This window comes from Augochlora pura, chromosome 10 (genome assembly GCF_028453695.1).
Source record: "Augochlora pura isolate Apur16 chromosome 10, APUR_v2.2.1, whole genome shotgun sequence".
In the NCBI taxonomy this organism is placed as follows: Eukaryota; Metazoa; Arthropoda; class Insecta; order Hymenoptera; family Halictidae; genus Augochlora; species Augochlora pura.
Window position 1 is genome coordinate 33,135,042 of NC_135781.1, and position 20,452 is coordinate 33,155,493.

The following is a 20,452-nucleotide window of genomic DNA, read 5'->3' on the forward strand; positions in this document are numbered from 1 at the left end:
GATTTTACTGCGCATTCCACTTGCAACGCATTCTGCCTCACCAATGAATCATGAGCCAATCAGAGCAAAGTAATTTCTATTCTGACCCTCCCTAACCGATCAAGCTGTGACAGACAATATATATACGTTGAACTTAGAACTTTTAAATGTAGGTGGCTCCTATCGACGAAGTGACAAAACTACGTTACATTACAGATTAATTGCATTTGTATTTAAATTGTATCGTGCACGTGGAGCACAGTGTACCTTGCAGTCACGAAGGGTGTCAACTATCGACTTTCTTTAAAATAATATACATTCGTGTATATTGCATTTAAATAAGAAATGAATTCATTTGATCGAGACCTTCTAACTTTATGATTTATCTGTACGGAACGTTGCGAACATCAAACAACGAAGTTTATATGTTACAATTATGAGTTTCTCTATATGCGACACCGACATCGCTTTGTGCACCAACGAGCAAGTCGTCGTATACAATTTCGAACATGATACGGATAAAATAATCCAGTTGCCCGAGCTTCGAACGGAAAAAAATATAGATTTACACAATAATATAAATATCGAAGCGTTCCACACTATAACGAACGTAACATTTTCAAACGATGGTAAATATTTTTTCGTTTGTACGAATCGCAAACAGCTGTGCCTGTACGAAAAAAGTAACTGCAATCTTTTATCGAATCGGACTCTAACAAGAGCTGCCAGCAAAGTAAGATTTACGCCTGGTAATGATATAGTTGTCGCCGACAAAACAGGCGATGCTTATTTATTTCAGAGTAATAAATCTGACAACGCGATATTATTGTTGGGACATTTGTCGATGTTGCTTGATGTAATAGTTACGGAAGACGAGAAATACATTGTTACTACAGATAGAGATGAAAAGATCAGAGTCTCAATGTTTCCAAATTCGTATAATATCATGTCCTACTGTTTAGGACATAAAAAGTTTGTGACGAACGTCTTAGAATTACCTCATGATAGAAACGTTTTGGTATCTTGTGGAGGAGACGGGGTTCTTATTTTGTGGAACTATAAAAGTGGAAAGAATTTGTTATCTGTCAATTTCTGTGATAAAATACCTAAAGCAGACATCGAGAAGTTTAATCAAAAGCTTCAGGATTGCCATTTGGATGAAACCGTAGAGATTTTACCTGTTAAACATTTAAGACTCTGTGCACTGAATTCCTCTTCGTCGTTGGCTGTGATGAGCTTTTATGATAACACATTGTTATTAGTTTACATTATTAGTGACACAGGAGAATCAAAATTTCAGGCTACGTACATTCAGTCCATAGCTGTCGACTATGAGCCTATAGAATGCCATTTTTATAAGGGAAATTTCTGGTTATTGAACCAAGTAGGATTTCAAGTATACGAATTCAAAGAAAATAATTTTGTTCTTAGCAATATGACAAATATAAGATTGAATAAATTGAATAGCATTTGGAAAGCATTGAAGAAAGATTCCATTAAACAAAATTTATTTCCAATTTTATATAAAAGAAAGTATGACAATGTACAAGAATATTTGGAGAGGAAAAAGACGCGTCTTTCGAGTACTGTTGAGTAATCTTTGACTTTTAAGAAACGTTTCTGTTACAAAAGAATGTATTCCATTGTACAGTTTATAACATTATGATTGAACCAATGATTTCATATTATTAAGCATATGTTTCTATTATAAAATACAAATGATATTACAACTAAGTAAATTCGTTTTATTTAACCACACATTTGTTAGTGAGTAATTGATATAGTTGTAATTGTTTAGATTGATTAGAGTGGCTTATAGTCCAATTTGGATTCAAGTTTCTTATTGTCAGATACTTTTCTTACTGCTTTCATAAAATCTTCTTGCACTACATATTCTCTTTCTAATCTTATTGCAAATAATCCTGCCTCAGTGCAGACATTTCTCAGATCAGCTCCATTGAATCCATCAGAAAGCTTAACCACTGCTTCATAATCTGTGTTGAATTAAAATTTTTTACATTTTAGTCATTGTATCGTAAAATAAGATAGATAATAATAAAAAGTAAACCCTTACCAATGTCTCCATGCTTTGATATAGGTGCAGAATGAATTTTCAAAATTTCTAGACGTGCTTGTTCATTGGGTAAAGGTATTTCAATTTTTCTGTCTAATCTACCAGGTCGCAATAAAGCAGGGTCTAAGGTGTCTGGCCTGTTTGTTGCCATTATCATTTTAACTTGACCCAAAGAGTCAAAACCATCCATTTGATTCAATAGTTCCATCAAAGTTCTTTGAATTTCTCTATCAGCGCTTGTTCCTTCAGAAAATCTGCGACCACCTGTATGATTTGAAACGAGTTCAGTGAAACCATCATTTTATTACTCCCATAAACCAAAGTGTACATACCAATTGCATCAATTTCGTCCATGAATATAATACATGGTTGATGATCTCTCGCATAATTAAACATTTCTCTAATTAATCTTGCCGATTCACCAATGTATTTATCAACAATAGCACTAGACACAACTTTCAAAAAATTTGCATCCAGCTGGCTTGCTACTGCTCTAGCCAATAATGTTTTCCCAGTTCCTGGAGGGCCATATAAAAGGCATCCTTTCGGCGGTGTTATACCCACTCTTTGAAATAGTTCTGGATTTAGTAGCGGTAATTCTATAACTTCTCTCAACTCCCTTATTTGTTCGCTTAAACCACCAATTACGTTATATGTAACATCGCCAGGATCTTCATGGGACATATTGTACACTAACGGATCAACCTACATGTATTAATTGGACAATAAGTATATGTAATTTACCTTTAAAGCAAATTAATCTTGAAATAAACAAATTTTACCTCACGAGGTAAATAACGCATTATAGTAAGAGTAGTCATATCCAATGCCACTCTTGTTGCAGATTTCAATTTATTTTTATCAAGTTGTCGTCTACAACCGACAACATACCGTGGTCCATTAGTTGCTTTCACTATAACTGTAAACACAAAACAACATTTAACAAATGTTCAGGTGAAAATATTATTACAAGTTGTATACTAACATTTCTCTTCTGTGAGTTGTTTCAATACCTCTCCGACAATCTAAAATAATAACGTTGCGTTTTTTAAATATCTTGATACACGTATTATTAAATAAGAATTGTTTTTTTCACCTGACCAACACTCTGCAAAGCCTTCAAATCGTTTTCTGATTTGTCATACTGTTTCGTTAAATCTTTCAGATTATCTCGCACTAGAATCACAAACATAAAAAGAGTAATGTTTCTTTAAAATCTACTGTTTCTATTATATATGTGACAGTCGACATGCAAAATAGCTTGGTGTAAAAGGTTATGTTCGTGGGATTGATAATTATAACGGGAACAATTATAATCGTATGTAATAGCATATGTTTCTTACTTTCTTTCAATCGAGATTCCACTTCTCTATGTTCGAGAAGCTTCTTTCTGTAGTCTTGAACAGCTTTATCCCTTATCACCTGCATGGTGGATGCTAATTTTCCTTATTTTGCTGTCTAACCGTCTCTGACAATGTACACAATGTCTGTAGATGTTTAACAGATTTCGCGAAATGGTACAGCGATAACCTCACTCCTGCAAGATCTTTATTCCTCCCTAAACAACTGCTTATATTCTTCCACCATTTTACTCCACAACCAATCTGCACCGAATCCTGTCTTAGCATTGAATCGTCAGCCAATTAGAACAAAGCGATTTCTATTCCTATTCTCGTTAACGGAGCGAACCGCAACCAGAGAGGTTTTCAAGCGCATAGTATTACTGTATATGTACATAAATAGCATAGCGATGGGACCTACACCTGCACGGTTTTTTTCATTCCCTAAGCTAGCGCGTACATCCCCACCATTTTACTGCGCATCCAATTCGCAGTGGATACTGTCTCAGCAGTAAATCGTCAGCCAATCAAAGCGAAGAAAATCTTTCTGTCAAACCTCGCTGAGAGATCAAGCTGCGACTTGGAGTTGTGCCATTACTGTAATGTGAACGTCATCTGGTCATAGTATTAGTTACTAAGTAATTCAAAATTCAAATTTAATCTAAATGTCCCAGTTACATATTCAGAAAAAATATGTATTTTAGTAAACAATGTTATTATATGGAATGATTCACCTTTTACGTATATATCATTGGATACACAGTATAAATATGTATTGAAGTATGGCGTACTTTAAAAATACATAAATGTATGTGCCTTTACCCATAATAATTCATTACTTTGTATATTGTACATCGAAATAACATCATCCAAAGTCTATTTTATAAGAAATTATATGTTGTTTTTATATTTTATATTATCTATTGTTACATAGTTTACGTATTTTTATAAAATATTTACAATTAACTGTCTAAACTCAATTTATTTTGTGCAATATGTTATCCTTCACAGCAAGGCATATTAATTACACGAAGAGGAAATTGGTAATGACATTTGAATTTTTGCACGTAATCTTACCCTTTTTAATCGTGTTCAATTGTTTTAGATTAAACAAAAGAAAGTAGAAACACTGTGGCAAGTGTCAAGGTAGATATGCGTTTATACATTTATACGAATTCGTAATTATAAATTATATCATTTGATTATTTATTTTTATTATAGGAATACCTCTACCCAAAAAGATGAAGAATATCAATATATTAAGAAAAGTAAAACACCCACAATGCACTTTCAGCCATCACTACCACGGTTGCCTATTCCAAAACTCGAGGAAACGTGCAAAAGATACTTGAGAGCTCAGAAGCCTATATTGTCTACTGAACAATTCAAAGAAACTTCATCCAGTGTTAATGAATTTATTCTTAAAGGTGGCGACGATGTGCATGCTAAACTTGTTGAAAATGATAAGAGAAATCGGCACACCAGCTACATCAGTGAACTATGGTTTGATATGTATCTTCGAGACCGTAAACCATTACCCATCAACTATAATCCTTTCTTAGTTTTTGTACCAGAAGACAAATCAGAATATGATGTCCAATTAGTAAAAGCTACAAATCTAATTGTCTCCTCGTTAAGATTTTTGAGGTCATTGAAAGAGAACATATTACCACCAGAGGTGTTTCACTTGAATTCTAAAAAGTCTGATACTGATTTATTTCACACTGTAACAAGACTGCTTCCGTCCAAAGTCAGCTGGTATGGAGCATATCTGTTTAATGTAAGATAATAATTTCCTTAACAAATGTTAAAAACCTTTATTTGCTCGCAGTAATGCAGGAATTTTAATTGTTATTCAGGCTTACCCGCTGGACATGTCGCAATATTACAATTTATTCAATACCACAAGATTACCAAAATTAGACAAAGACGAGATTTATCAAGATAAATCCGCACGACATATAGTTGTTATGAGAAAAGGGCATTTTTATTGCTTTGATGTGTTAGATGAAAATGGCTACATATATGAACCGAAGACAATAGCAACGTGTATAAAGACGATTTTAGAAGATGATAGAACACCCAACAAAAGTCCCATTGGGATACTAACAACTGCCGAACGTAATCTATGGGCTAATACGCGAGCACATTTGTCGAACATTGGTAATCAGAAGCTATTGCAAAAAATAGATGCAGCTATATTCACAATGATATTGGATGATTCAAAGACTGGTGCAGACTATAATAAATTAATTGAATCGTTCCTCCATGCTGATGGAACAAACAGGTGGTTTGATAAATCATTTTCATTGATTGTGGCACAGGATGGATATGCTGGAATAAATTTTGAACATTCTTGGGGAGATGGAGTAGCTGTCCTCAGATATTTTAATGTACGTAACACTAAAGAATTAAATATTGTACAGTAAGAATAATTACATTAAATTTGCAGGATGTAAAGTCCGATATATCTATGAAACCAAGATTTCACCCTACTGATATCCAGCACCTTCGGACAGCAGCAACGAACGTTGAAAAACTCGAGTTTGTTATTGACAATAAAATACAGGATATTATTGATCAGCGAAAGAAAGATTACAAAGAATGGACACAGCAATTGAGTGTCAATCACGTGATATGTAACGAATTTGGTAAAGATCAGTGTAAGAAATTTGGAGTTAGTCCCGATGCGATTATGCAATTGGCATTTCAGCTAGCTCTGTATTACCAGAAGAATTGTGTAGCGCCGACATATGAATCTTGCAGTACTTCTGCTTTTAAACACGGACGAACGGAAGCTATTAGATCATGTACAATGGAAACAAAAAGCACTTGTGAGTCGATGACCCGGAAAAATAACAGTTTAACCAAGTCCGAATTGAAACAATTAATAGTTAATTGCAGTAACGTTCATAACACGCTTACTAAAGAGGCTGCAATGGGTAATTAGAAGACACGTATAACACTTGTTACATTACTTGTGCTTTATTTGAAAAAAGCGCATTATTAAAACCTAACACTGCCTATCATCTTCCGTACTTTCAGGACAAGGATTCGATCGACATTTGTTCGCATTGAAAAAAATCTATGAACAATCGAACACACCTATGCCGACAATTTTTAGAGATCCGGCTTACGAATATATTAATAAAAACGTATTATCTACGTCTACCCTTTCGAGTCCAGCCGTACTCGCTGGTGGCTTTGGTCCGGTAGTAGACAATGGATATGGAATTGGGTAAAGTATAGATTTTCATAATTGTTTCCGTAAACATTTAATCTCTGTTCTACTATTATATATATGTATATATATAAATCAAGTTTACGAAATTTTATTTATAACATTTTTACCTATCATTTAGATACATGATTCAAGACCGAAGACTGGGAGCTATTGTAACAAGTTATAACAAATACTGTGATTCCAACGAGTATGTCAATTGTTTAGAACAGGCGTTTAAAAATATTCATCAAATATTGACATAGATGATAATGGCATTGTTTTACATTCGCAATCAGTATCGATTATTACATTGAAAATTGATACTAATCCGGATGTGTATTACTGATAATTATATACATGCTCATATATTTTTATATACTGGTTTGGAGAACTTTTTCACACTGTTATCTAAAGAATAAAAGCCTATATCTTTTCTTGTATTACGTTGTGGTTGTCAAATGAATTCAAATGATAGATATAATTACAGTACTATCATTTACATATAACTATGTGCGACACAAGTATGACATAATGTTACGCTTATTCGATACAACAATTCTGTTGAAAAAAAATATATACATGAAATGTATATTGTGTAAGAGAGCGCTATAACGCACCCGTAACACCATACATAAGTAAATGGTAGTGCAACAGCAGATTGTATACTACTAGAACCAGATATTGACGCGCACGGTTAATACACAGAGATCACGATACCCGAGGCTACCTAAGTTTCGACAGCTATTCAAATCAAAACCCCGCTTATACAGACCAAGTACAATTTACCCATCATACACAGAGAAATGTTTTCTTTACACTGGCTTTATATCATTTAAACGGAAAGTGATCTTGCAGCTTTTGTCCCCTCTGTATTTCTTTTAAAATTGTTACTAATCATGGAATGGATCCTTGCGATTTCAAAGAATACTTTATGGTTGTAGCACTTCTTTTTATATTAGATTTACAATTTGCTACCCATTTTTACCTTAGATGTCTGGAATAACAAGGGGATTTATTAATATTTAAAAAGATAACATTGTGAGATACGCATCTGGGTTTAGAAAGCTTACCATATAAATGCCCACAATTAATCCAAAAAGACCAATGGCCGAACCAAAGATCTCAACGATAAGAATTTTGACGAACAGAGCAGAATTGGCTGCATCCGCGAGAGCTGCTCCAGACCCTACAATACCAACAGCTATGCCACAGAACAAATTGACAAGACCAACAGCTAAACCGGCTCCAAACATCAAGTAACCGGCCATCCAATTTTGATTACGAATTTCATCCCTCTCAATCGATGCTGCATCAAACTTCTCCAGCATACCAGATAAAACAATAGCTGTGATCAATCCATAAATAGCCACAGCTTCACAAAATATGACAGAAATTAAATTCTTTGTTTTAATCCTTGGTGCTTTGACACCACCGCCAACGATTGAAACACCAGTTGTGTGTATACCTCTGTAACGCATCGTTTGTACTATTATTTTACAAGCAGATATATAGAGGAAAATTGATAAGCAAATGTTTGAACTTACAAAGCAGCGCCTACCACAGACAGGGCAACTGAGAGTCCAATGCCAAGGGTCGCCCACATATACGGAGAGGTGTTTTCCAGAAACCTAGAATCATTATCAGCACCAACATTTGCTGTTTGAGCTCATGGAACGAAACGTGCTTTGTGGAATGAATTTTTGATCTTACCATGCGATACTAACGCGTTCTCCTTTCCCAGTAAATACATGATACAAGACTGGAACAAATTTTGTTTATTTAATAGCTGATATATTTTACAGAAGCAGAGAACGTATGTTTCCCAAGCAGCAGAAGCGATCAGGTACGTTTGTGGATTCTTAGCTTGTGAAGTCTACAATTTAATATTAGATAAAGCGAATATAGAGTAAGTACCTAAGACTGAAATAGTGGCAGTGGCAATAGTCACGAAAGTGGTACCCAAAATGACTCTCATCGTGTTATTTTCGATATCTTCGTTACGCGGAGAACTTGGGGCACACGTGGAAGAGCAAATGAATACGATAGAACAAGTTCGCGGAGTAAATCAAACAAAGGTTTTCCGAGTCTCTTAAATTAAGAACATGTCACGTCGAAATCGAAAGGATAACGGACTCACACCCGTGCCTATCATGTGACGTCTGGTGTCTGGTACTCCTAATCTAATGGTTAGGTACAGGCACACCAGTGACATCGATCGCAGAAGAGCAGTACTAAAATTCGATTTTTAAATGCCTTTTTTTTTTGAAAGACATCGAACACCGAACAACTTTTATTCCCGTAAATTACGAAGCCCTTAAATTATAAAATAAACTGAGCCCATCGTATTCCGCAATTATGTACGCGAGATGTCTAATAGCAGAATAATAGATGCTATGATGCCACATTGAGAGTAGATTAAATCTACTTAATTCGTTTGACTAATTAGCAGTGAAATTAGCCATTAGAAGGTTTCTAAGAAATCGAAACGATTGCTGCGATTGTTCTGCTTCGACGATTCTTTACAAGCTTGTCGTGTTTACAAGTTTATCGCTATTCTTTACAGGTTTGTCTTGCTGGCACGTGTAAATGATGTTCTTTTTTCGAATGACATCATTGAATTTAAAGTTAAGATTAAAAGGTTTGTAGCAATCACGGGAGAAATAAAATATTTCGCGTGGGTTCGTTGTATTTTTGACGATGTTCCATTGGGTCAATTGTTTCCCGGAGTTTCTCGATTTGAAATAAAGCGCAAGGTGCAACAAAGTAAAATCTCTGACATCTAATTTTAGAAATCGTCACAGCTCATTCGTATCGTGTCTTGTACCTGGGATAAAAGTGGTCGCGGCTGGTCAATGTAATGCTGATCACGTTACAGTTCCCTGTTTCGATTCGACCGTAAAAAAGAAATGTTTACGGCAAAGGGGTAAGCAAAACCGCAACTCGTTGCAGCTTCTCGTGAAATTTTGTCCCCGAACCGCGGGCTCGGTCCTCGATGAACAGAAGACTCTATTATAATACTTGAACACAAATCTGACTCGTTGCATGTCGTATGTCGTTCAACAAACGCCCGCGACCAAGTTATCGTGCCTGTACGTGCTTCGTGTGCATAGCGGTGAAAATGAGGAATTGGAATTGGAATTGCTCGAACTATTTCAGTCTTCGATTAAATTACGTTGGTATATTTAGAGGCCTAATTTAAGATTTGTCGACCGAGAGCGACGGTTCCGTGCACGTTATGCGACGTTCGTTCTAACATCAACGATCTCGGTGATATTCGGTGTCGGAAGCCTGGTCCGCCCTCGATAAATCGATAAACCATCGTTATACAGATCTAATCGAATTGTCGAATAAAATTGTCTCGTTCGGTTGATCGTAATTTATACGACCTTCACACACATATGTAAACTTAATAGCACGATGGTGCGTAGGCGGTGGGCAATCCGCTTGATATCTGTATTGTCATTGATATCGATGCGTCTTATTTTTCTGGAGTCCTAACGTTTTGCTTGTTTATCAATATTTTTATTGCACATTTTTATTCATTATGATGATCGTTCGCAGGTGTACGAAATTCCACGAATTCTTCAAGGTAGCTTACGATGGTGGAATGTCGGAACCGTTCGCGACACGTTTCAGGGAGTCGTCGTTGAACGGGAACAGAGAAGGAATGATAAAGGTCCTCATGGACATACCGTACATAAAGAGCATGAAAGTTGCTGAATCGTACAGGGGTAAGGACGACGTTAAGGCGGCTGAGATTTACTCTAAGATACGCGGTGCGATCGTTAAGAATGGCGAACAGGGAAATAGGACCAGCGCCCTCGCCGAAACACTGTTTATGGCCAGTGTGACCAGTAGATTGTTCCTGGAAGTCCTGTTTGATTCTGCCCAGAGCTGCTACGACTCGGGGAATTTTTCGAGCTGTCTCAGATACTGCGAGTGTATGCTTGCGCTTCCTGCGAGCTTTTACGATAGAACCGCCGAGAGCATGACCGATTTCGTTGAGCGTAGGAAAGCGTGCATGTATTTAGCGAGCGAGTGCACGAAGATGTTGAAGCGCTCGTCTTCCACGAGACTAAGCACAAACGAAAAACGTGTCCCTAACCAGACCACCCCGAACGAGTCGTCGCCGAATGAAGGCGTTCCAACGATACCCGCCGTTGACGGGAAACGGAACGCTGTTCTACAAAGTTGCTCGGACGCGGTAGCCTTGAAATTTGACAAAAAGAAAGGCCGACATCTCATAGCCACCAGAAACATCAAGGCGGGAAGCATCCTTATCGTGGAGCCGCCGTTCGCCTCCACTACGAACAAGGAAGCGCTTGATACGAACTGCTTGCATTGTCACGTTAGTCTAAAACCGACTGGCGGCGCGAAGATTCCCTGTCGCTCTTGTCAAGCGGTTGGTAGAAAACTTAAGGGTTGCGAAATTAAATGAAACAGAATGACTCGATTATGATTTTCCTGTAGGTGTCTTTCTGTTCGGAGAAATGCCGGAGTAAAGCATGGAAGGCGTATCATCGGTACGAGTGCCTGCTGTTCGATGCGTTTTACGAAAATCGTTCCGGGGACATGGAGCAGCAACAGGTCTCATATTTGTTGCTGGCCTATAGGACGGCGATCGCGGGTTGCTTGTCTTCAAAATTTAGGACCACGAACGACGATGATCCAGAGGAAGATGAGATTCCGTTTTTGGACGACGATTTTGTTAGACGTCACGCCGCGGGAGCAAACGAGGAACGTAACCGATTGGGGATAAGCGAGATTTACCGATCTCAGGACTATCGCGCCGTGTTAGCTTTGGAGACACATTGCGCGACGGCGGACCCCAACGTGAACCTGGTTCGAGCCATCGAAGCGATCTTCTTGACCAAGTGCTTCACCTTTGTTCTGGGTAAAATGGACGTTGTTTGCTTAGAGGAAGCCTGGCTCTGGTTAGCCGTAGGAATGCTACACCATTTACAGGCGATCAACTGCAACGCGTACGAAATCGTAGAGAACGTGTACAACAAGGAGACTCATATTTGGGAGCCGAGAGAGATCGGTGGAGCAATTTATCCGTCGGTCAGCCTCGTGAATCATAGCTGCTATCCGAACGTCGTGCGTCATTCGTATCCAGCAGGTGCGAAACACTATGCTATTTCTTTGTCGCAAATGGTAGTTTTTTTTTTAATCACACCGGCTAAATGAACGTTTATCTTCTGCAGGAACGGTTGTGGTGAGAACGTTGCGGTTTATTGGTAAAGGCAGCGAGATTCTGGATTGTTACGGACCACATTTCCTCAGCGAATCGAGGCTACAAAGGCGCGAACAGTTGAATCAAAAGTACAGATTTTTCTGCGAATGTGAAGCATGTACCGGAAACTGGCAGTTTCCGTTACCCGACGCGATCGCTTATAAATGCAGAACATGCTCGGCAGCGATCGGTACGTTTTTGTTGAGTTCGAACGATAAGGGCGGGAGAGACGAAAGAGGCGGTCGACACGCGTCGTCCGTACAATGTTGCAAATGTAAGGAGAAACTAGATCGTAAGAAATTGCACGCACAATTTCGAAAATCGGTCGGCAAACGTTTAAACGCGGTCACGAGAATGTACGACGGCCATTATGCACAGGCTCTGGCCCAGTTGTTTGAACACATACACTTTATTGAAAAGTTCTTTATCGCGCCCAACATCGAAACTATCAAAACACAACAATGTATCATTCAATGTTACAATCGGTTTGGCTGTACCTCCCAATAACAATAAGTTAACAGTCATATGTATATATGGATACACGTACACGTATATATGTATATACATAATAATATTGTATGCTGGTACATAATTTGGGATTTATATCACAAAGTATTTAAAAAACGAACAGAATTTTTACGACATTTCATTGTATTAGACACCATCTAGTCGAACCCTACGAGCAGTGCAAAATATTACAAAACAATCATAGACTGTCCTACAGTCACGACGACATTCCACTTGGTTCACGTGTTTTACGATCGTTTACAATCATCGAGGAAGTCAACACCTTCTGTAAAAATTGATCGCAAGCGTTAGTATTTCATACGAATGACGGAGTGTAGTGTGACGTGGAGCACCATTGACGGCAACATTTTCACTTCCGTGTTGCTTGGTATTTTGTCGTGTTAACAATTACTATAAATGCACGCGTTGTTGTCACGATATCGTATGTTTTACGTTGACAATGTAAAATCAAATAAAACGCGTAGATCTCGAAACGTGTAGACACTGCATGTACAAAAAAAAATAAAAATTATATACAGTGAATCGACACGTGTGTTACACGTGTGTAACTTCACCTGTCGATTTTGCTACTAAAAACGCCCCAAACAAAATGTCTATAATAAACTATAACTTGATGGTGCATATACGGCGTAAAAGTTCTCGGTTACCACATATGCGTCTCCCTAATTTCACTAATTATGTGACTGGCTTGAGTTAGTGCCTGAAAAAAAAGAAACTACATGAGTATATACGGAGCACTTCAGAAAAAGTTCGTTCATATTATCTTATCTTGGCCGCTATTCGCTTGTCGCAATTTGTTTCATGTTACAGGAGCTAATTAGATAAAGTATTCCACGATAAAATATACCTTAAGCATGTCCGCCGTTTCCCTGCGCTTGACAGCAACGTGGTCGCTCTCGTTCAGTAGTACCTCGGCTTGATCAGATTTGTACAAATGAGTCACGAGTTCGCTTTGTAAATTATCTTTTACATAGTTGACTAGGAAGTGCATGATAGCCTTCGGTACGCTGTCTTGTATAGACTTTCTTACGATATAAAAGTACGACTTTATTAGTCTCTCTGCAAAACGACACGTTTACTTCACTACTGGAAATCGATCAACGAAATATTATAAACCGTAATGAATCCTTTTCTTTCTTACCGATAACATCACAGTCTCGTTGTTCCCGTTTATTAAGTTGCCGATACGTTTGCAACGGCACTTCCGGAAGTAAATTTACCGGTTTCTGTTGAGGAGATGGTTTCTGCACTTCGATTATTGGATTCGAATTCGGATGAGGAGAAGCGCTGTTTTCTCGATTTCTTACGGGCGAGTTATCGATCGAATTGGTCGAATCAGCCCTACCTTGCGGTAACCAATTACTTAGGAGCCAATGATTCGGATGTCCCTGTGGGTCCTTGTTATGTTCAGGAAACGATGCCACGTCTTCTTGACTATTATGCATTGACTTCACATTCTGCACATTCTGTTAGGTACACGCCAGAAGTATTAGTTACGTATTACATTCGTACAAAGTATGATTACGTTTCGGTCATTATGTTTTTCTACTCGGATTAATCGGTAATTACTTACGGTATCGTTTGGAATTATAGGACTCGATGTATTCGAGGCGGAAGGGTGTCTTTTATTGTGTTTCAATAGGTCTCCATCAGCATTTTGCAGTATAGACGACGCGAGAACGGCATCTTTATGGAAATCTGGATGCTTTGTATTTATGTAAGCTAATTCTATAGCAACCAGATTTTCTACCATCTGATTGGTAGTTGGCAGCCGTCGGCGTAACAACTGCGTGACAACGTCGACGATGCGCTCGTGCAACTTTGGGAACCGTAACATCTCCTGCTGTACCTCGGTACCGCAATGCTGTATAATACTTTGCATCTCCTCGTGAATTAATTCCACGCACCGCAACGAAGGATCCTCGAGTCTTCGGATTTGCCGTTTCACCAACAACTCGAAAGATACTTCTGGCACGAACAAAGCCGGTCGTGGACCGGTCGCATTTCGAATGGCAGTCAAAATATCTCCTTTAGTCAGGCCTGCTAGCGGATGAATGGAATCGAGTGTTTTGCCAAATGATTCGTGGAAAATATAACAAATTCGAGCACCACCGTACAACGCCGTTGTTTCGATGTTTTTAGCTGTCCCGTCTATCGTCGAGCAATAACTGCTTGCGAATTTGGTAATAATTTGTAGCAACGTTTGACTCTTGTCGCCAATATCCTCTCCATACGAATTCAATAGACTTTGAAATTGTGAAACCATCACGTTTACTCTCATCTGTTTGAAAGGTATACAATGTTTCATTAGATTTTCTTCTCTTTAGCATTTCTAACTGTTAATGTTACCTTTAATTCCGGGAGACAGTCCCGTATATGTTGCATGAGCAAACGGTTTAACGTTTTAGCTAAATAAGCGGTTCCGTTTCTATTGGCCAAAGTGGGATACTTGCGTTGTAAAAACGTTGCTTCGTCTTTCAATGCTTCCTGAATATTTTTATTGTTTATAATATCCTGCTGGGAACGATTCACTACTCCGATGATCCCTAATTTTACAGGAATTACTCTGCCACATAATATGTCGATAGCGTCCGTTCCTAAAACAATGCCCAATGTAATAAATCTCTAAATTCGTTACGACAAAATTGAGGACTCCAGATGATTACCAGCATCCATAAGATCTAATTTAGTTACAACAGCTAAAGTACGTCTTCCGTCTGGATCCACGTCTTTACTGAGCTTTAAACTTTCACTGGTAGCCATGTCAGTATTGGCGGTGACCACAGCCAGTATAATGGAATTGGGATTACATATGTACGTCAATACAAGCTGAGATATTTGACTTTCAATATCTTCAGGTTGATCACCGACTGGCACCTTTGTAATCCCGGGGAGATCTATAAGCGTTAAATTAACAACAGATTTCGAATAAATCTTCAAATTAATCGGTTCCGGACAAATCCCTTTGTTGGATCCAGCCATGCGATCTGTTTCAGATTCAATTTCCATACGTATATCCTTGAAGTCTGTATAAATCTTATTTTTGTTATGCAGAAAGACTCCCCACTCGTCCAAATCGAGTGTCCCATTTTCTGCGCTCCTATGTTCACGATCATCTTTAGGAGTATAGACAAGTTGTAATATCAATGGCCGTCGAGTAACAATTCCAGTACCTCTTGGTAGAAAGGATCGACCGACCAGACTTTCAATTACCGATGATTTTCCAGAACTCTAAAAAGAAAATTAATACATATATTCTGTAGAAGCCTCAAAGTATTGTGTAAAACAAATTTGACCTCTGTACATAATTAATTTGAAACAAAAAATAAATAATAATAATAATTGTCCTGTCAATAATACTAATTTGGCTTTAAAACAGAAGGAGAAAATATTTTATAGTAGACAATGAAAAAACTATAAACAGTGCAAAGATAAATTTATTGAACGGAATCGGTCTGTTTAACCGTGTAATTTTATCTATCGAATAAAAGAAATTTAAATCCATATCTGAATTGCAGTAGATCACATGAACTTTCACGTTATTATAAATTTAAAACTATGGACTGACCTGTGTGCCAAGCACAACAATTTGTGGTAGCTGTATAGCATCTGCTCCGACAGTATTAAATACATCTTGCAGTTTGTTTATAACGGGTATCAAAGCTTCCATTGTCAAGAAAAATGTGTGAGGTAAATCGATCGAAAGACAGTTACGCGGTTCAAGCCGGTGTAAAATATACTGTCGTTATAATTACACCTGTAATTACATGTGTTGTTAATGGCACCGAACAGCTGACGCGATAAACTTTGTCTTTCAGCGAACGTTGCTCGCTCCTTTAATGATTTCTATGGTTGTAAAATTTCCCTTAAAATCACTGTAACAATTCTACACAACTGCAGTCCTCAACCACCGTTTTCCTCCTCCATAGTTCATACGCGTGCGCATGTCATAATTCAACGAAAACGAACAATACTGCCATACGTATTGTCTGTACAATGTCACCAAATGCTTTTTGTTCGTAAATTACTAAAATTTTTATGCATGCTAACAATATTGTTAACAATACTACCGAGGAGCTCTCTATAGTATATGCACATGCATATACGTAAATACAGTATACGAAACACACCCACGTAATATACAGTAATAGGACCTACTTCGAGTTGCAGCTTGATCCATTATCGAGGGTCGACATAGAAATTTTTTTTGCTTTGATTGGTTAACGATTCGCTGGTAGAACAGGATCCACTGTGGGTTGGATGCGCAGTCAAATGGTGGGGATGCGCGCTCCAGTTTAGAGAGCAAAACCATGCAGGAGTACTTTTTCGCCTCGTAGAATTCCCGACTACATTTGGCAGTTAATTTGTGAACGATGTCCAGCTAATTATTGCGTACAGTCTGCACAATTACAAAACAGAAATACGAATATGAATGCTATATCTTTCTACATGATGTCAAATCTAGGGCTATATCTCAGTGCATTGTACACGTATCACCGCATACTAATCGAAGCAACGTAATTACATAAATTATTAATGAGATTTATGACACATCAGAATTTGAGCTTCTCAATTGAGATACTTTAAATGATATAAAATAATCTAATGCATTACTTATTATACTATCTCAAATGTCACGGTAATAAAATTCCTTTTGTTGCTCTATAATATTTTCTTGATTGGAGAGCTCTTGGAAAATTCAAAAATAGCGCCACTTGTGACAAGTGGTGACCACAGCGGTGAAATCTAGAAGCTCTTTTCGGAGTTCGTACAGCGCCAATTAGTCCGGTGGCAAAACGCTCAAACTGTTAGCCAAATTACCGTCAATCGATTATAGCTAACAGTTTGAACGTTTTGCCACTGACTACAATCCCCACAAGAGGCGCTTCTATCGCCCATATAACAAAATGCAGAGAGGCAGGAGAACATTAATTATTGTCAAATTACAGCGTCAAGCAATAATCTGTGGCCCATAGAATTGTTCAGGACAAACTACTGAATCGATATCGCGTAAAAAAATACAGTCAATTATCATAATAATTATACAGACGTCTCTAAATTCAAGAGTTTTTTCTTCTCTCATTTAAAGAGTCTCATTGCCCCTGAATAACATTTTTCAGAAAAAAATTCTGCGCTTATTGTTAGTGTAAATCTTCCGTGCGAATTATCACAGTAATATAATAAATATTGTAATAATTACAATAATTTACAACTCGACAAATAGATGGTAGCACTAGTCGCTTCTAGTAATATGGCCGAAAGTTTACCCCCTGCCTTTGCGTCTGCTTCGGCCTCTCACCCGGTTGCACAATCCGTCGGGTCCATGTGTTGTGCATACATTCAAGTGTAAACAAATCGTATCGACACATGTGTGGAAACATTTGTGGCGGCTTAATTCAAATAATGCGAACTCGTGACTGCGAGTGCAACAATGAGGGTCCACATTTCTCACAGGTATTAGCATACGAAAACTAGTGTTTTTATTACATAATCATGTGTTTTAACATCGTGAAATTAATGTAGGCGATATTAAATAACTAAGGACTAGTACTGTCAATGTAAATCGTATCATATTGTGGAGAAAGGATCATGTTAATTAAATTAATTATTATATATATATATTATTTACATTTATGCTTTTAAAACAGTATTAAATCATAATCCATATTTTTCATTCTAGGTGCCTGTAATATAATTATGCAGTAAAAGCAAGAAATATAATAATTGGAGAGATTTTATAATACATAGGTAACAAATGAGATAAATAGCATTTTTCTTACCGTTATCGTTACGATAAGATTGCATCCGATCGTCGACGATAAACATGTACAAAAGCTTATTCTTTTCAGCTTACCGTCCGCACTTGATAACCATCAATCATCATGCGTTTGCGCCCTACCAATTCAACTGATTGAGAGTGTTAACAGCATTTATTACCTACACGATCCTACAGTACACTTCTCAAACTTCATCCAGTAGTCATCTCGTTCACTTTACTCTTCGATCGAGTACACTCGATGAAACTGCAGCGAAACTCGCGAAATTTTTCCGAAGCTAATTATACCGACGACATCTTATCTTATTCCACGGAGTTAAATCTATCAGCTTGTTTTATTATTTACATTGTGGTGCAAAGAATTTTATCAGGTAAGAGACAAAGATAATTTTAACAAGTTCTCTTTTTGAGAGGAACTAAATTTAAGTTCTAATTGTCTAACAGATAAGCCGAGGGAAAATCATTGATTCTGGTCGATTTTTCAATGAACCGGAAGTGACTGTATGTCCATCCCTTCGTCAAGATTAACTTCATAGGCTGAATTGCAAATATATTTTTATCTATTTGTATACTCCGTTGCTCAAGCACCTATACGTTATAACACATTTTAAAGAAAAAAAATTGAAGAAACAAGTGAGTGATCTTCCGAGAAACCGGAAGTTGTATCTTCATTTTTTTCTGAACATTTAAACGCCGTTGTTTTACTGTATGCAAGTAAACTAATAACTATAAATTATTATAACGAACTGGACCAAGTAATTCCTGACAATAATCGCGAACATTTCCAGAGCTGCTATCAGAATGGAGAACAATGGCACAGTCCTAACGCCAGGCCAGCGAATACGACCACCGGGAAGCGAACAAATAGTCTCGGTCCTGTTGGAGAAGCTCTACAGACTAAAGGCGACGCGTATAACCGAGTTGAACTCCTACGACGATAGAAACTACCACATAATTTGCGAGAAAACTAATAAAAATCCTCACATAGACAGCGTCAGCGAGGACGGCTACGTGTTGAAGATCGTGAACTCTCTGGACTCGAAGAACAGTCGCGTAGTGGACGCCCAGAACGAGATATCGATCTTCTTGAATCAACGACGCGTCAATTGTCCTCTACCAGTGAAAAACATCAACGGTGACTATTACTCCTTCGAAACATTATCCGCGCAAGACGGCGACGAGCGCTACGCGGTCCGACTCCTCGTTTATCGTCCAGGTGTGCTGTTGCATCGTGTTCCGATCACCGATGACCTGCTTCGAAACGTGGGACGTTTCACAGGGAAATTGGACAACGTGCTGAAGGGATTTTCTCACCCGGCGTACGACGACCGTAAAACTCTGTGGACGCTGACCTCGATGCCTAAACTACGGCAGTTCATCTACGCCGTGAAAGACGACACTGAAAAGGACTTGGTATATCAGGTGATCAACGCGTTCGAGAAAGACGTTCTTCCGGTGATCACGAAGCTCGAGCAAGGCGTCATTCACGGCGATTTGAACGAGCAGAATATCGTGATGTGTCCGAACGGCGTGGACATCGCCGCGGTGATCGATTTTGGCGACTCCTATAAGACTTGTTTGATATTCGAGCTGGCCATCGCACTCTGTTACATGATGCTGCAAGCCGGAGACGTGGCCATGGGAAAGTACGTAATCGAAGGCTACCAGGACTTCAGGAAGCTCACAGAGCTGGAGAAGAAGATCTTAAAGGTCACCGTCTGCGCGAGGATATGCCAGAGTCTTGTCATGGGTGCCTATTCCTATTTGCATGACCCGCAGAACGATTATTTATTGGTCACGCAGAAATCCGGCTGGGCTTTGCTGAAGAATCTGTGGCCGGTTAAACAAGAGGAGGTGCTTCGTATATGGGGCTTGATTGATTAGAATGTTTTGTACGGTTTATATCGCTTAGGTTGATCGGAACACGCAACGTTGTCAATTAGTCTGTCCAACGAATAGCAATAGTTTGCTCGAACAATTCTTAACCTCTTAGGCACGACGCGACGCTATAGCGGCTTCCGTGAATATTTCGTGCTTTACTCAATTGTTTTATTAATTATTAAAGCAAACAATTAAAGTGATAGTGTGTGTATATACAATACATTAAGAAAATAATATACGTAATTAATACTATACGGAAAAAATATGTATTCAGAAAAAAATGGTAATTTAGTTATGAAAAACTTTATTTGCTGAAAATCCTGCCTAAGAGGTTAAGATGCGAGAGCGATTGTCAATACGATTGTCAATTAAACGAGAGCAATAAAGGCAGATCTCATTGATTAATTAAAGTACT

General features: G+C 38.1%; 7 protein-coding genes across 10 annotated transcripts; 4 read left to right on the forward strand and 3 right to left on the reverse strand.

The window, feature by feature from the left end:
- Positions 1 to 162: 162 nt before the first annotated feature.
- Wuho (tRNA (guanine-N(7)-)-methyltransferase non-catalytic subunit wuho) lies at positions 163 to 1,576 on the forward strand. The gene has a single exon (XM_078192728.1). It carries the CDS (start codon positions 416 to 418, stop codon positions 1,574 to 1,576), a length of 1,161 nt encoding a protein of 386 aa, XP_078048854.1. The 5' UTR covers positions 163 to 415.
- Positions 1,471 to 3,598, reverse strand: Rpt4 (Regulatory particle triple-A ATPase 4). Its single transcript, XM_078192727.1, has 7 exons — positions 3,397 to 3,598; positions 3,150 to 3,229; positions 3,039 to 3,078; positions 2,836 to 2,972; positions 2,386 to 2,758; positions 2,054 to 2,317; positions 1,471 to 1,973 (listed from the first exon to the last, which is right to left on the reverse strand). The coding sequence occupies exons 1-7, from the start codon at positions 3,479 to 3,481 to the stop codon at positions 1,783 to 1,785; spliced, it is 1,170 nt and encodes a 389-aa protein (XP_078048853.1). The 5' UTR covers positions 3,482 to 3,598; the 3' UTR covers positions 1,471 to 1,782.
- A 352-nt stretch (positions 3,599 to 3,950) lies between these two features.
- On the forward strand, positions 3,951 to 7,488 carry Cpt2 (Carnitine palmitoyltransferase 2). 3 transcript variants are annotated; one of them, XM_078192569.1, is made up of 8 exons: positions 3,954 to 4,201; positions 4,405 to 4,436; positions 4,499 to 4,539; positions 4,615 to 5,173; positions 5,253 to 5,786; positions 5,846 to 6,335; positions 6,439 to 6,631; positions 6,756 to 7,488. In XM_078192569.1, the coding sequence occupies exons 4-8, from the start codon at positions 4,676 to 4,678 to the stop codon at positions 6,877 to 6,879; spliced, it is 1,839 nt and encodes a 612-aa protein (XP_078048695.1). In that variant the 5' UTR covers positions 3,954 to 4,201; positions 4,405 to 4,436; positions 4,499 to 4,539; positions 4,615 to 4,675; the 3' UTR covers positions 6,880 to 7,488. The 3 variants fall into 3 exon arrangements, with proteins under 3 accessions (XP_078048696.1, XP_078048695.1, XP_078048694.1); XM_078192568.1 differs by having other exon boundaries at positions 3,954 to 4,436; XM_078192570.1 differs by lacking the exons at positions 6,439 to 6,631; positions 6,756 to 7,488 and having other exon boundaries at positions 3,951 to 4,436; positions 5,846 to 6,044; positions 6,107 to 6,284.
- On the reverse strand, positions 6,359 to 8,787 carry LOC144476038 (V-type proton ATPase 21 kDa proteolipid subunit c''). The gene is made up of 5 exons (XM_078192571.1): positions 8,531 to 8,787; positions 8,327 to 8,375; positions 8,161 to 8,244; positions 7,687 to 8,083; positions 6,359 to 7,610 (listed from the first exon to the last, which is right to left on the reverse strand). Exons 1-5 carry the CDS (start codon positions 8,589 to 8,591, stop codon positions 7,578 to 7,580), a joined length of 624 nt encoding a protein of 207 aa, XP_078048697.1. The 5' UTR covers positions 8,592 to 8,787; the 3' UTR covers positions 6,359 to 7,577.
- A 639-nt stretch (positions 8,788 to 9,426) lies between these two features.
- Positions 9,427 to 12,359, forward strand: LOC144476054 (protein-lysine N-methyltransferase SMYD4). The gene is made up of 4 exons (XM_078192615.1): positions 9,427 to 9,539; positions 10,178 to 11,018; positions 11,087 to 11,738; positions 11,824 to 12,359. The coding sequence occupies exons 1-4, from the start codon at positions 9,523 to 9,525 to the stop codon at positions 12,357 to 12,359; spliced, it is 2,046 nt and encodes a 681-aa protein (XP_078048741.1). The 5' UTR covers positions 9,427 to 9,522.
- Positions 12,334 to 16,411, reverse strand: Drp1 (dynamin related protein 1). Its single transcript, XM_078192614.1, has 7 exons — positions 15,949 to 16,411; positions 15,047 to 15,611; positions 14,730 to 14,977; positions 13,954 to 14,661; positions 13,522 to 13,846; positions 13,228 to 13,439; positions 12,334 to 13,080 (listed from the first exon to the last, which is right to left on the reverse strand). Exons 1-7 carry the CDS (start codon positions 16,048 to 16,050, stop codon positions 13,024 to 13,026), a joined length of 2,217 nt encoding a protein of 738 aa, XP_078048740.1. The 5' UTR covers positions 16,051 to 16,411; the 3' UTR covers positions 12,334 to 13,023.
- Positions 16,412 to 17,808: 1,397 nt separating this feature from the next.
- Positions 17,809 to 20,451, forward strand: LOC144475694 (hydroxylysine kinase). 2 transcript variants are annotated; one of them, XM_078191833.1, is made up of 5 exons: positions 17,809 to 17,834; positions 18,061 to 18,128; positions 18,230 to 18,527; positions 18,601 to 18,789; positions 18,945 to 20,451. In XM_078191833.1, exon 5 carries the CDS (start codon positions 18,958 to 18,960, stop codon positions 20,038 to 20,040), a length of 1,083 nt encoding a protein of 360 aa, XP_078047959.1. In that variant the 5' UTR covers positions 17,809 to 17,834; positions 18,061 to 18,128; positions 18,230 to 18,527; positions 18,601 to 18,789; positions 18,945 to 18,957; the 3' UTR covers positions 20,041 to 20,451. The 2 variants fall into 2 exon arrangements, with proteins under 2 accessions (XP_078047959.1, XP_078047960.1); XM_078191834.1 differs by lacking the exon at positions 18,601 to 18,789.
- The last annotated feature ends 1 nt before the right edge of the window (position 20,452 follows it).